This window comes from Parus major, chromosome 4, assembly GCF_001522545.3.
Source record: "Parus major isolate Abel chromosome 4, Parus_major1.1, whole genome shotgun sequence".
In the NCBI taxonomy this organism is placed as follows: Eukaryota; Metazoa; Chordata; class Aves; order Passeriformes; family Paridae; genus Parus; species Parus major.
This window is the reverse complement of record NC_031771.1, coordinates 21,529,722-21,543,326: the sequence shown is the minus strand read 5'-3', so window position 1 is coordinate 21,543,326 and position 13,605 is coordinate 21,529,722. Positions and strand designations below refer to the sequence as shown.

Sequence of the window (13,605 nt, the reverse complement as noted above, 5' to 3'; positions counted from 1 at the left end):
GGTCATTAAGTCCAACAGCAAACCTATACTGCCAAGTCCACCACTAAACCATGTCCCCAGGTGCCACATGTACAGGTCTTTTGAATAGCTCTAGGGATAGTGACTCAACCACTTCCCAGGACAGCCTTTTCCAATCTTACAACCCTCTTGGTGATGAAATTTTTCCTAACATCCAATCTAACCCTCCCCTGGCACGATGCTATTTTTTGGAGCATCCCACCATTTGGGAGTGATTTGAAATAAAGTAGAAGAATTTTTAACCTACTGTCTCTTCCTGCCCATAAAAATGCCTCCCTCCTTTCCTGTAAACACAGATTTTATGGAGCAGTAGCCTGGGCTTAGCAGCCTGTGTCCCAACCTCTTAGAGGTAAGAGTCAAAACAGAATTAGGAATAAATATGAGACTGAGGCTTCCTGTTTTGGAGTCCCTAGTGATGCACTTTGTTTGAGCATGATGCCTGCTCTGTTGTTGGCTGGTAGAAATGACAAGGAAAGACAAGTTTCTGCAAGACAGACTTAGAGTGCATTAAATAAATATAAATTTTATTAAAAACACCCACATCTCAGCGTTATCAGGAATGATATAATAATAAACAGCTTTCAAATAACCTGCATTACATTACAATACTTACAGTATTTATAACCATCCTCGGATTCTTTTTATAGACATACCAAACATCTCATGAAAATGAATGAAACTAAAGTAAAAAAAAAGTAGAACATAAGCATAGAAAATGCACACAGAAGTTCATTACCTTAGTGTCAAACTGCTAAAGTTTCCTACACAAGTTAACCACTAGCTTTAGAAGTGAACTTTTTACTGCTGTGCGTCAATCAAGATGAAAAATTCATTCAAGTAAAGTTGACAACTCTCAGAAGCATCTTCAAGTATGGCTATAGTCAACCTGATAATCCTATACAAGCAACTCTGTCTGCTTTGTCATTCATTCCAACTGAGGCAGGGTTCTGTACACCAAAAATTACAGCTCAGGTATTTACAATACAAAACTGATTCTCCAACTAAGCTTCCTGCTCCTGCTGCCAGCAGTTTGGCAAATGACGGTGCATGGTATATTAACCAAACATCTACTGTGGATTACGTGAATTATATAGGATTAAAAAAAAAATCATCAAAAGATAAAGATATATAATGATTTACTTAATCTGACATATAACCATCATTTTTTTTTTTTTCAAAAAGGCAAAACTTTTGTTTCAATGAGTGGATAAAGTCACAGACTGAGAAAAAACAAAATTGCCGTAATAAATACTTGACCATTAAACCCAAAGGCCTCCTTTGATTTACTTGAGTTAGGTTGTGATTCTGTTGGATAGAATTTATTTCGACCAAACTTAATCTTACAGTATATTGCACAAGATATAGCTGGGACATGGAGGTTTGCATGTTTAGGGAAGCCCTTGTACAGACTGTACCTTTTTATATTTTATTTTATTCATTACAGTATTTAAGAAGCCTTGTTTAGAGAGTGACTTGAACAACTCTAGCAAACAGTCACTTGCCAAACCCCTGACTTACATTTTTCCCTTTAATCAGCTCAGTGCATTCTACTTTCTTTTTGTTTAATCATTTGAAACAGTCAAAACATTCTAAATCTCTTAAACACTTCTGTTACAATAAAGAGCTAACAAATTTACAAAATTAGTTTTAGTTACACAATACATGTACAAGAAAAATAAGAGAAGGGATTCAAAAGAAAAACATTAAATCCCTGAAAAAACAAAAAAAACCAAAAACCCCAAGAATAATATATTTAACCTACAACAGCTTTACATACACACAGATGACACGTTGGCATAGGAGAACATGAGCTGAAATATCCCTGAATTTTTAGAACCAAAAAGAAAAAAAGGAAAAAAAAAGAAAAAAAAAGTTGAAGTTCAAGTTATACTTGCTAAAATGTCAAGTATCGAGAGGTTTTTTTTTTTTTGTTTAGTTTTTTGTTTGTTTTTTTCAAAGGCTATTGGGGGAAAAAGATGGTATACAATATATAAACTTTCACACTCAGTTCAATATCCTATTGCCAAACTAGTGTTGAGGTATATGACAAGTAGGAACATCACTCAAACCTTTTAATGTATTTTTAGCTCACATTATGATATATTTGTAGCAGGCTGAGTAGCACCATGATGTGAATTCAGCTCAAAACCCAAATATATATAGATTTAATATTTTTACAGTACTAAAATACTAAAGCATTGCGTTAAAAAAAGTTTTGTTTACAATTTAATTTACTATACAACTCTCCTGCTTTTTTTTTTTTTATTTTTAATAGAAATTATTGATTTAAAACCACCACAGCAAGCCAGCTGCCTATTTTTTTTTTTCTATTAATCAACGGAATCGCACAGAACTAACCCTGTTTCATTCATCTTATGTAGGCATCGGTCTGCTCTGTCTTTCTGGAAAAGAGGCCACTTGCACCAAGAAATGACTTGCACCACAATGTACATAATTATCAATACAGAAGCAGTTCTGCCATTCCATAGTGGGAGCGCAAAGATCTCTAGAAACAGCAGAAGCCCAAGCTAACTAGGTGTAGTTTGTTGCATGCTGCTAATTATTACCTGTGGTTAATATAAAATTATTTCCTTAAAACTGTACATATTTGAGCAATGAACTTGTCATAATAATTGTAGAAAACAGTTTACAGTATAGCTGTGTGAGATGAGCACCAGAAAAAATGTGTTTTGTGTACTTAAGTATTCCCTTATATCCAGTAAGCCCCATTTTTACCATAACTGACTGTATTAAAAATGGATATGTAGCCCACTAGCTGATGCATGGCTAAACCAAAAAGTATTTAAAAGCTCTTTTAGTTTAAAAAAATTATCTTTGCATTTTAAAATCAAAGTAAACTCTTCTTCTTTTTTTTTTTTTTTTTAATGTCTTAGTACCTTAGCATTGTTCAAGTTGCCAAGCTTAGGTAGACAAAGTGCTTTCGAAACACTATTTAAAAAAAAATATTTCTCTCTTTTATTGTCCTTTTCTAGGACTTGACTGGATGAGCAAAATCCAGAGGTCTTTGTAATTCCCATATGTTAAAAAGTAAGCTTATTTTAACACCAGGTAACTTCAATACATACATGAATGAAAAGGTCCTCCCAGTTGCTGAAGAACATTTGACTATATCATTGACATTTTGTTATAAAGGCATTAACTGTTTGACTGATAAAATAAAGACACCATTCTCTTAGATAGCACCATGGTTTTAGAATATTCAAACAAATTCAGTGTTTTGCTGTCTATTTGTCTTATACTTATCTACTTTGTTAAATAAAATCAAAAGTCTATTAAGATTACAGTAAAAACTGCATGTTAAAAAGCCATAATTCCAGTATTTCAGTACATCATAGATTCAGCACCAGATGTTATTTTAAGAATCCTGCAGTTGTAATACTACAGTATTATTTTTTAGGGTTTTTTTTTTTGCTCCTGTTCCATGACTATGCAAACTTGATGACATTAAAAGTGGCCACAGATGTGCAAAACTGTAAGGAAAAAAAAAAATTCCATTTGCAGATTATCTCTTTCAGTAATAGAGCCAGTGTTTCCAATGTAACTTGTGAAATACTTTTTGTTGTGTTCTCTCCTTTTTTCTTTCCTTTTATTTTCTTCTTCTATTTTATTGTTGGTTGTTTGTTTTTGCATAGGATGCTTTGGTCTTGTTTCCTACATGCCATCTGTGACCACTTAAAAATCAGTGGAAAACACGTGCTCTAGTGAGATTTACCTCTTTTTGCTGGTGTGCCGAGGCTTTTTCAACCGATGAGTTCTGTCCACGAAACCTAAAGCACTACTACCCTAGTGACAAGGTGTTTTTTCAAATGAGGTAACCAACCAAGGTGTGAAGTCAGATATATCGGTTGTAAGGCCCTGTAACCCGTGTAAAGGCATATGGAGATGTAGTTACGGTGGAGTCCGTGGTGACCGACAGTGTCCTTTGTGCCAGGGACTTGATGAAGCGCAGGTACGTTGGCTCAGAGGGCTCGTGGGACTCCGCAGGCTCCCGCTTGGCTTTTTTGCCATAGGATTTCTGAGGCACGTAGTCTGGGCCATACTTCTCACATTCCTCTTCTTTCTCTCTTGCCTTCTCAGCCATCTTTGCCTCCCACAGAGCCAGACCATGTTTTGGCTCATTCATGCTCTTGTGCTGGTAAAATACAAGGGATATTCTGGTGGGATGGTTCCTGTTGGGATTTTTTAAGGGAGTCGTTGCGTGGAGCTCACGTTTTGCACACTCTATGAGAATTGACCCGTGAGATGGAGCAACTGCCACTCCTCCAATTTCTGGATCCAGAAAGTTCTGCTCACTATCTGACCAGACTTCATCGGGATCCTCTGCTTTTTCTGGATTCAGCACGTCAGTTTTATCTAAACCACCCTGGGGAGTAGTCCTGTCATGATTTTGACCTGGAAGCATGTTAGACAAACCATTAACTGCATGTGAAATAATCTCATTATCCTTATTTTGGAGATGCAGTGAATTAGGAGGACCACTAAACATACTTGGAGCAGAATGGTAGTTGTGTGATAAATGTGGAGGGGGTTGAATGTGCTGATGTTCACCTGTTTTACTCATGGAGGCATAGTCCATGCTTGGATTACTCAGATTAGATTTTAACCTTGAGGCAACCTCCATAAAATGGCCATTGGCCTCATGGGTTGAGTAAGAGGAAAATGACCCTACGTGGTGTAAATTTGGTCTAATGGTGCAATTACTGAAGGAGTCTACCTGCATATTTTGGTTTCCATAATTCAAGTACTTGGGACCAAAACTCTGGTTATTCCCAAACCTATGCTGGTATAATGTTTGAATGGGTGGTAGACTTAGTTTAGACATATGGTCTTGGCTCTGGCAACTATACAAGTCCATGTGCTGATGCTGGGAAGAGTAGGAGCCCAAGTAAGAGGGGCAGTTGTCCATAGCTATGTTTCCATTGCATTGGTAGGGGGGATATTGGTTATTTTGACTTAAAGATCCTGAATAAGGGTTCATTGGACTGGAAGAATTCAAATAAGACCCCGCAGACTGTGATGAGGTTGTATAGAGGTTCATGGGATTGGACCCTCCATATGGATCTGAAGTGTACAAAGAGTTTGGATAAGCACTGGCTGGATTAGGCAACCTTCCATAGAGATTTGCAGAACCTGAACCCGAGTAAGAGTTAATGGGATTTGACTGAGGGTTGTTAGGGAGAGAGTGCTGTGGATGTTGTTGCTGCTGCTGCTGCTGCTGCTGCTGTTGTTGTGTGGCTGGTCCTGAAAGACGTAAAAGATCTGTAGATGTAAAAAGGAAAAAAACAACCACACAACAAATAGGCTTTTAAAAAAAGGCCCCAAAGCAACCAACCGACCAACCACCCAACAAACTGCATACATTATATGAAATTTCTAAGATAAGTAGATTCATTAACAAGACCCTCCCTTTCTCATATCTCAAACACCATCCTTTAAGAATCTGAGTAAATACTAAGGCTACTCTTCCTCTTTGGCTTGTATCCAACAAGATCAGATGCTAGTGGCAGTGAGGAAAAGAGGACAGTGCAGTCTGTTCTGAGTCACATGCACAAAATCCAAAGAGTTGAATTATCTTTTAAGTACCCCATGAAATGGAGCATCAAAGTGCTCCCAAACAGCTGTGCACAAAGTGACTTTCTTTTCCCCAAGAATAAATAATTTGTCTCATCTACATGAATAGAACTGACTCCAAGAAGTGTTCCTAGCAGTATGTTAAAAACAACATTCACTGATAGAACAGTGCAGTAATAAGTGACATTAACTGAAGACATGAGACCAAAAATACCATTCATTAAAGTGCAATGGCATAATTTAATGGCCACAACCCTTGCCTGGGTCATGGGACAGCTGACTTCTATTCATTTATTAGGTATTTCAGTGACCTTCTGGGTGGCCCTGGATGTATGGCTTTTTTCCTCTCTGGGAAAACTGCTGCAACAATGAAATAGTTCTGGTAACTCCTTTGCTCAGGACTCTCAAATCTGCTGCTGAGAAATGCCATAAACTCTTACTCCACTATGCAAAACCTGCTTTGCTTTTGGTCTGGAGGTAGAGAGTATAAATAGTGGTAAAGAGGTTGTGCTTGTATCTCCTGAAATTAGGAGGGTCTCTGTAACAGTGGCAGGCATTGAGTGACGAGTAGGTCATTCTTTGGCAGTAGCACTACATACTTCTCTTCATGGCTTCTAGCACTACCAGTGCTTTAAAGATACTTTACAATACACTGGATGGCAAGCAGAGTTTGTTTCTAGATTTCTACATGTGTTAACTATCCAACAGTATAAGATTTTTCATTGCAACTTTTCTTTATTTTTTCTTCTCTGGAGTTGTACCAAATTCAGCACTCTAGTATTTATATAATAGTGATATTTGCTTTCAAGAAATCTCTTGCCTTTTTATTTTAGTACGTTCTTGGGCTGAAAATAATGGTTTTCTTGAGGCTGATTATAATTGACCCTGATTTGTGGGATGCTTACCACTGCTGACCCCGCTCAGATTCCTGTGTTTACCTGCCAGCTGCTTTGCGTGACCTGCTGCTTCAGAGGTGCCTTGCTTGTTGCGTGCTGCAGCAGACTTCTCTCTCTCAGCTTTGCTAGACCCATTCTCCAAGGAGGAAAGCTTTTCTGCAGCTGCTTTCTTTGCTTCTAGCTTCCTTTGCCGACAGGTCTTAACGGGCTCTGCTAGCATCCTTACTTTTCGTCGAAAGGAAGTAAGGACCTGGATGCTGCCATTCCTCTTCTTCTCCTCCTGGCCCTCAGTGCTTCCAAACTCATCCACATCAGAGACTTTGTATAATGGGAGCACATGGAGCTGCTCATCTTCTGGTGTTTGGCCAATTTCACGATTGTCTTCTCTAGTCAGTGTGCAAACCTGTTAGAAAAGTGTATTAGAGATCTGAAATTCTACCTCTGCATTGTGCCTTGCCCTGACACTGTCAGCACTGGCATCTCGCAAGCTCATTGCAAACTGTAAGTTTCTGTGCAGTTTTTGCATATCACAACAAGCCTGCAAATATAATTTCCTCCATTACTTTGTTGGACAGTATTAAAAGAAACAGAAGGTGTACAGATATCTATTTCTTTTTCTTGTGCTGAAATAAACAGTATAGTTAGGGATTACCCTCATGTGAAATAAACTCTGTGATCCATTGTACTGTGGCCGAAAAGCTAAAGTAGTGGAATTGGGGACCTTGTATTCACCTGAAGACTCTTTCACTACAATACATAGGGCAGCTACTGGTTAGAGAGAGTGTGCAATGTAACACACTGGTGTTACACTTCACACCCCCTTACAGTGTAACTGTAATGTTAATAACAAGATTTAGGGAAGTTACTGTTGTCATGCAGCAAGCCTGTAGTATTAGTTCTAGCTAGAATAGGTATTGGGAGGGTCTCTGGAAAAAGACACTGAAAGGGACATATTCTGCAGGAAAATCATTGTCCCAGATTTGGGAAGAAAGCTCAGCTGGAAATCTACATTGTATTAGTGGTGATTAACTTGTGAATTTAGTCAGACTCTGGAAACAAGAAAAATTCAGTTTGAATTGAAAAGGCAGATAGTCTCTTTGGTTGTAGTAAGAGCTGCACTGTAAATCTAGGGAGCTGCTTCCAACCACAATCTTTATGATTATTCAGAACTGAAGAGTATTCTTTCCTATGTTTGGCCCAACTGTTTTGTCACAGAAATATTCCAATATACATTGAGAACCAGCTTGCTTTTCTTATATCTTCTTTAGAACTTCTGCTGTACCTGCCAGAAATCAGAACTGAGGAGAGTAAAGGGTACATGGACTTGCAGACTTTCTGCTCATCCAAAGCAGGAGTATAATCCAAAGTTGTTAGAAGAAGAAGAGTTTCAAGAGGATAAATATGAACAGTTTAGTGCCAAGAACACTGAAATGGGCATTTCAGCTCTGCTGGGATCTTCTTTCCATTGTCTCCACTGTTCCTCTTTTACCAGGTCTGTGTTAAACCTTTCTTTAATACACCATAAGTTTCATTCATTTGAAAGGAAAATGTGTGTAGGGGGTAATAAGTTAGCTCAGTTACTGCCTAATTTTTTTTTTTTTTTTTTTTTTGACTAATCTGCATTATGCAGTATAAATTTAAACAGAGAGGAGATAATGAATCAAAGCCACGAGCTGAGTGCTGGAGTGAGGAGGCTGTTACACATCCCAGACTTACCAGAGTACTCCCATTTTGCATATTGTGCAAGTCTCTGTGAGCATGAGCACAGAAGTCGAGGCAGGCAGTGACCCCTGAGAATGGGCGACCTTCCTTCAAACCCAGGCGACACTCGGGGGCTCTGTGTTCATACTCGATCTGGAGAGACAGGACAGGTTTCACTGGGTGCTGCAGGACACTGAGTGCACAAGGAATGCTCTGCTGTGACAAAGGGCAGGTCTCCCTCACATCTTGGAGGTGACAGCACATCTTGAAAGCAAATAAACTACAGAAATTCGATGGCCGATTTGTATCCATGCTTCATTCCTTGCTGCTTGGTTCCCTGGTACCTTCAGTCTCTGGTGTGATTGTGAAATTAGTCAATAATACTTTTCCTTGTGTATTACTCCTGATTTTCTGCCAGGGGTTTGTGTTTTTACATGACAAATGCAGTGCATGATTTCCATGACTGGCACTCTGAGAGTGATATGTTTGTGTAGACTGGAAGTATACCAAGCTATTAAGGGAAAATGCCTTTAGAAAATTGACTTCAGAATGACTTAATTAAAAATAATAATTTGCTTTTTGATTTGTAATATTTTGGCATGCTAAACATATATTTCATTAGCTTAAGTACAAATCTAACCCCTGTCTAAAAAGAGAGAATGCAGTCAAGACAGTGTTTTGTACCCATGCAGTCATTATTAAGGAGCTTTACAAAGAACTCATAATGCAACAACAGACCTTAAACAAAAAGAAAGGACTTTGTAATGGAAGATAAAGCCTTGGAAAAATTATGGCTTCATATTTTATTTAGAAAATTAAAAATGAAACCACAGTTATAAAATGCTTTGCTGAAATTACTGAACCTTTCAAGTGAATGCACAGAACATCTACACTTACTGGAATTTAATGGATGCCTTTTTAAGTTAAGGTCAAATTAGAAGCTTTGCCAAGTCTTCATTCAAAATCACTAAAAATATGTCTAGTTTGCTCACATTGCTCATTGATTTTTCAAATCTGGATTATTTACTTCACTGGAATCTGAAAATAAAAGCAGAACAAAACTTGAAAACTGTGTGAACTTTTTTGGAATTAAATGTGAGTGATCTGAAATGTTAGCCAGACTATAATTGCCTGATCAAGCTATACAGTGCAGCTGCACTCTGAAATTATCTGTTCAGTCCAGTTGGGAAACAGACTCTTTCCAGTTCTGGGTTGTAATCCAGAAGTGGTCCAAATTTTGGATTAGAATTAATCTGGGAATTTGAAATGTGATTTTAGTGTTTTTTTGATTTTAGAACCTTTTACAATATCATACAAATTAGAACTCAATCATCTTTCTTTAAAGCTCCTGACAGTAGCTTGAGTACAGTTTCCCTACAAATATAAGGTCTACAAGAAGCTCCTGAAATAAGCCAAGCTATACACATGCCTTATTACATAAGGTAAAAATTGGAACATGTAAAAGCATGTATTTTCAGCAAATGTTTCAGCACCACAGCTTACTTGGAGAAAAGTTCTTTAGTGAATTTTTGTGGGAAAAGAAAAGCAGCCCAAGCAAAGAAACGATTTCTTGGTCATCACCTCTTTTTTTTTGTTGTTGTTTTCTTTCTCTTCCTATTTTCTCTTGCAGAATGCCTCTCAGATATTTGAACAGATAACCACAGCTAGTGGGCACATAGCCACAGTTTTCTCCATAATGAGTCTCCAAATGTTATCTGATCAGGTAAGTGAAACTGGGTAAGTCTGCACTGAGTCTGATCACCCTGTCTAGCTGCTACTAAGTACGCAGTAAAAGAGTGAATTTTACTGCAGATAATAATGGACAGTTTTGTGTTAGTTTACTGTTTCTGAGAATATGTCTTGTGCTAGTTGTACAGTTCTGTCAATAGGAGAACAGGATAATGTCACAGTTTGTAGTAGATGCTGAAAGTTAGGGGACTATAAATTCTGTGAATATTCCTAACAGTAGTATACCTGAGCAACAAAAATGAGGGTTAACAGTTACTTGTTTGCAGGTGGTGAGCTGTCACATTTTGGTCTAACTCACTAAAAAACATTTTGTAATGAAATGTAGGCAAGACACAGCCACAGGGAGAACAGCATCAAAGCTCTGAACGTGCTGGTGTCCAAGAACATGGATCCACGGAAAACAGGCGCACACGATCTCCTCATGCAAGAAGGCTGGTGCAGGCACTTGTGTACGTACACAGAGCTGAGTGTACTCAAATATAAACTTCACTTTAAAAGCATGTTTATAAAGGGTGTTTTGGTAAAAACTAAATTCATCTGCTTCATGAGAGAGCAGAACTGAAACTGTGGCTTCAGGACTTGAGTGCAAACCGTTGCCAATCTCAAACTGTGTTCATGACAGCAGCTTTGCTGGTTTGGATGGTAAGTCATGCTAAATTGAGAAATTTGTATTTTGGAGCTGAAGAGCAAAATAATTTTATTGTGTTGATGTAGGTGAAAAGATTAATTCTATTTAGTGGACCAAATCCTGCTAGTTTTACTTGTGAGAGCATTTTAAGTGGAATTGTTCATTTCTACTTGTCTTCATGCTGACATCAAAGAAATGTTGGCACGAAATGGATATAACGGTTTGGTGCAAGGCTGAAGCATTGGGAAGTATGTTAAAAATCAGGTTATTTCCATGATTGCTCATATTCCTTTTTATCCCCATCATACCTGGTTATTATATGCATCAGGTGCAAGCTTCTTGTAGGTAGGTGCCATCAGGGTTGACAGATTCTGCAAATTAGATTCTAGTTTTTCCTCCTGTTAGAGACGAAACAGGGTTCAATGACATTTCCATACTGTACATTTGAGATCCAGCAAGTTAGGGTCTTTACACCATCATGTTTACACTGATGGTTGTGTAAAGGCATAAACCAATATCATTGGTGTTTAGACAGTGACTGTTATGAATCTCCTTTTAATTTTATTGTTCCAAGGCCTTTAAAGGAATGAAGCAGTTACAGCAGTGTAGTGGGAAACATGCAATAGAACATCACATACTATACTTTTGTTTTATATTGAGAAAAATCACATTCTTCAACTTGGGTATGTTTTAGACTTAAGTGTGATAATCCTCATTATTTTCCTTTTCTGGAGTTGTGGGAAAATAATACTCTTCAGAAAGCTTGAGAGTAATAACATCAGAATGGTTCAAGTAAATATGGCTAATTTAAGGGTTTTGCACATTGCAATGACAACACTTTGACATGCTGAAGTATTTTTACATGTAGAAATTTAAAAATATTTAAATAATGCAGCCTTCAAAAAGTTCCCAATTCTTAAGCAATGAAGAATCATGGATATATTTAGTACCTGGTGATATGGAGTGGGAATGACCACACCTTCTTTTTCCTCTAAATTGAACACTGTCAGAATAAAATGTTTTAAAAAATAATCTAATAACATACTCCCCAACATCTAAGGATGAGAATCCCAAATTCAAAACCTAGGCTGTATGAGGCTTTAATTTTAAATGCATACAGAATGGTGGCATACTGGAGTGGCATATTTGTTTTTAGGAGCTTTTGTATTTAAGGAAGATGTGAAGCACTGTGAGAAAACAGGTTTCAGAGAGAAATGCATTTGGTGTGTTGAAAGTTTGTATTCCCTACTATAGGACAATATCCTAGTTTGGTTTTGACATGAAATTGTCAAAAAACATCTTGCTGTGACCTCGTGCCTGCTGTCAGAATGTGGAGCTTTTGTATGGCCTGTAGGTTAGTATTTGTTACTATAACTTCTGGTTTTTATTGGTGAGGATTCTGTTTGTGCTGTGTATACTGTGTCTGTGGAACCCAGTCCCTGGTCTGGATGCATATTTTGGCTGCCCCAACTTTGGGACCAGGACTGGAGGGTAAAACCACCTTTCCTGCCTGAATCTGGCTTCCATATGAAGTAAATCCAAGCATGAAGGCTGGAAGAGTGCCCTGGTGTGCTCTGGCCAGGTATCCATCTTAGTAATGTAGGTAGTTTAGGATTGCAGGCTGTGATAAAGAAAGCTTTCTCCCACAGCATGTTTGGAGGAGAGCTATTCTGTAGTTCTTGGTGCTGTAGAAGAGCAGTGGGCAGGAAAACCTGTATGTTAGCTATGATGATATTCTGAACAGTGCACTTTTTTCAGCACAGGTGGTAGGATGCAGAAGTACCTGTCTCTCTGATTATGAGAGAGTAATTTGAGCTTGGATATGTGTAACACATCAAAATACAGTGAGACTGTGCACTGATGTGTCAGTACACAGGCAAGGGACTCAATCTGCACATCCTTGCCAGAAAGCAGACTGGGCCACTGGAGCTTCATGACTTGCCGGAGGTGTCTAAGAGTCACTTCAGTCATAACTTCAGCATATCTTGTGTCCAGGCTAAGGTCAATCTTTATTACTCTGGCTTGTTTTAAATACTTGCCAGTTGTAACACAGAGCCCAGTCTGGAAACATTCAGTGGGGCAGGACTGTATGTAGAATGAGTCTTCTTATCCTCTTCTTCCTATTGTCATCTCAGAGTTTCATCATGGTTGCCTCCATTGAACCAGTCTGCTCTGGTTCCCAGTTGCAGTGTTATGTGCCATTAGCTGGTAAACCTTCCACTGTGCCACTGGGGAATGCTCAATTGCAGGCCTAATACAGCCAGAATTATTCAGGCCATGCCCTCTCCTCTAATTGTGAAAGCCTGCAAACATGGTTTCAAGTCTCAGGGCTTTTACCAGCTGTCAGAATTTGGACAGTCAATTCAGCTGGCTCAGTGACTGGAATCAATTGTTTTTGACTGGCTGTTATTTAATTACACTACTTGTCCAGCACTCAGGGAGGCCTCGGGCCCTGCTCTCTTGTACTGTATCTCTATTTACAGAGTGACAGAAAACATTTCTTTGCAAATGAAGCTTGTTTCAGAAGTGGACACTAACCTCTTTTGGGTCATCCCCCATCAGCTTAAACTTTCTTGGAATCTTGCTTCTGGCAAACTTACAACCATTGTAGTACATGCTCCAGGAGCAACCAAAGGAAAATGAAGCACCACAAGTTTCAGGGTCCAGCCCTTGGCATGCACAAGTTCGTCTAAAAGATAAGAGAACACAGCTGTTAGAAGCAGGCAGGTCCCCCTGTGGTGCTCAGGCAGTAGCTATCAGCATTCTGCCAGTGCTCCAGGGAGCCAGTGGTGTGGATCATCTTCCAGCAGTAAATAATGAAGAAATGCAAGAGGGAGACATACACATCATAACAGAAGAATTTACCAGAGTGAATAATTTCATGGTTACAACGCAGGTTCTTTGGGGGTTCTACACTTGTGTGAGAAATCCAGCTTGCCTGGGTGAGGGTATGTTTGTGTGGTGCCTTGTTAGGTATGGATATTCATGGTGCCACAGGGGCTTGTGCTGACAGCACTGCAA

The 13,605-nt window shown here is 38.7% G+C and overlaps 1 protein-coding gene and 1 long non-coding RNA gene across 3 annotated transcripts in view; one reads left to right on the top strand and one right to left on the bottom strand.

The window, feature by feature from the left end:
- Positions 1-521: 521 nt before the first annotated feature.
- The window catches only part of TET2 (tet methylcytosine dioxygenase 2), a 71,648-nt gene continuing 58,564 nt past the window's right edge, over positions 522-13,605 (bottom strand). Inside the window, exons 6-10 of one of the 2 annotated variants that reach the window (XM_015624131.2) lie at positions 13,123-13,273; positions 10,893-10,982; positions 8,223-8,360; positions 6,549-6,909; positions 522-5,298 (exon numbers count right to left, since the gene is read on the bottom strand). In XM_015624131.2, coding sequence (XP_015479617.1) covers positions 3,872-5,298; positions 6,549-6,909; positions 8,223-8,360; positions 10,893-10,982; positions 13,123-13,273 — 2,167 coding nt within the window. In that variant the 3' untranslated portion in view covers positions 522-3,871. The remainder of the gene's footprint in view (positions 5,299-6,548; positions 6,910-8,222; positions 8,361-10,892; positions 10,983-13,122; positions 13,274-13,605) is intronic. The other variant, XM_015624132.2, reaches the window with a different exon arrangement.
- On the top strand, positions 6,919-10,899 carry LOC117244229. The gene is made up of 3 exons (XR_004496900.1): positions 6,919-7,998; positions 9,838-9,930; positions 10,282-10,899. It is a non-coding gene; the product is annotated as an uncharacterized LOC117244229 (long non-coding RNA).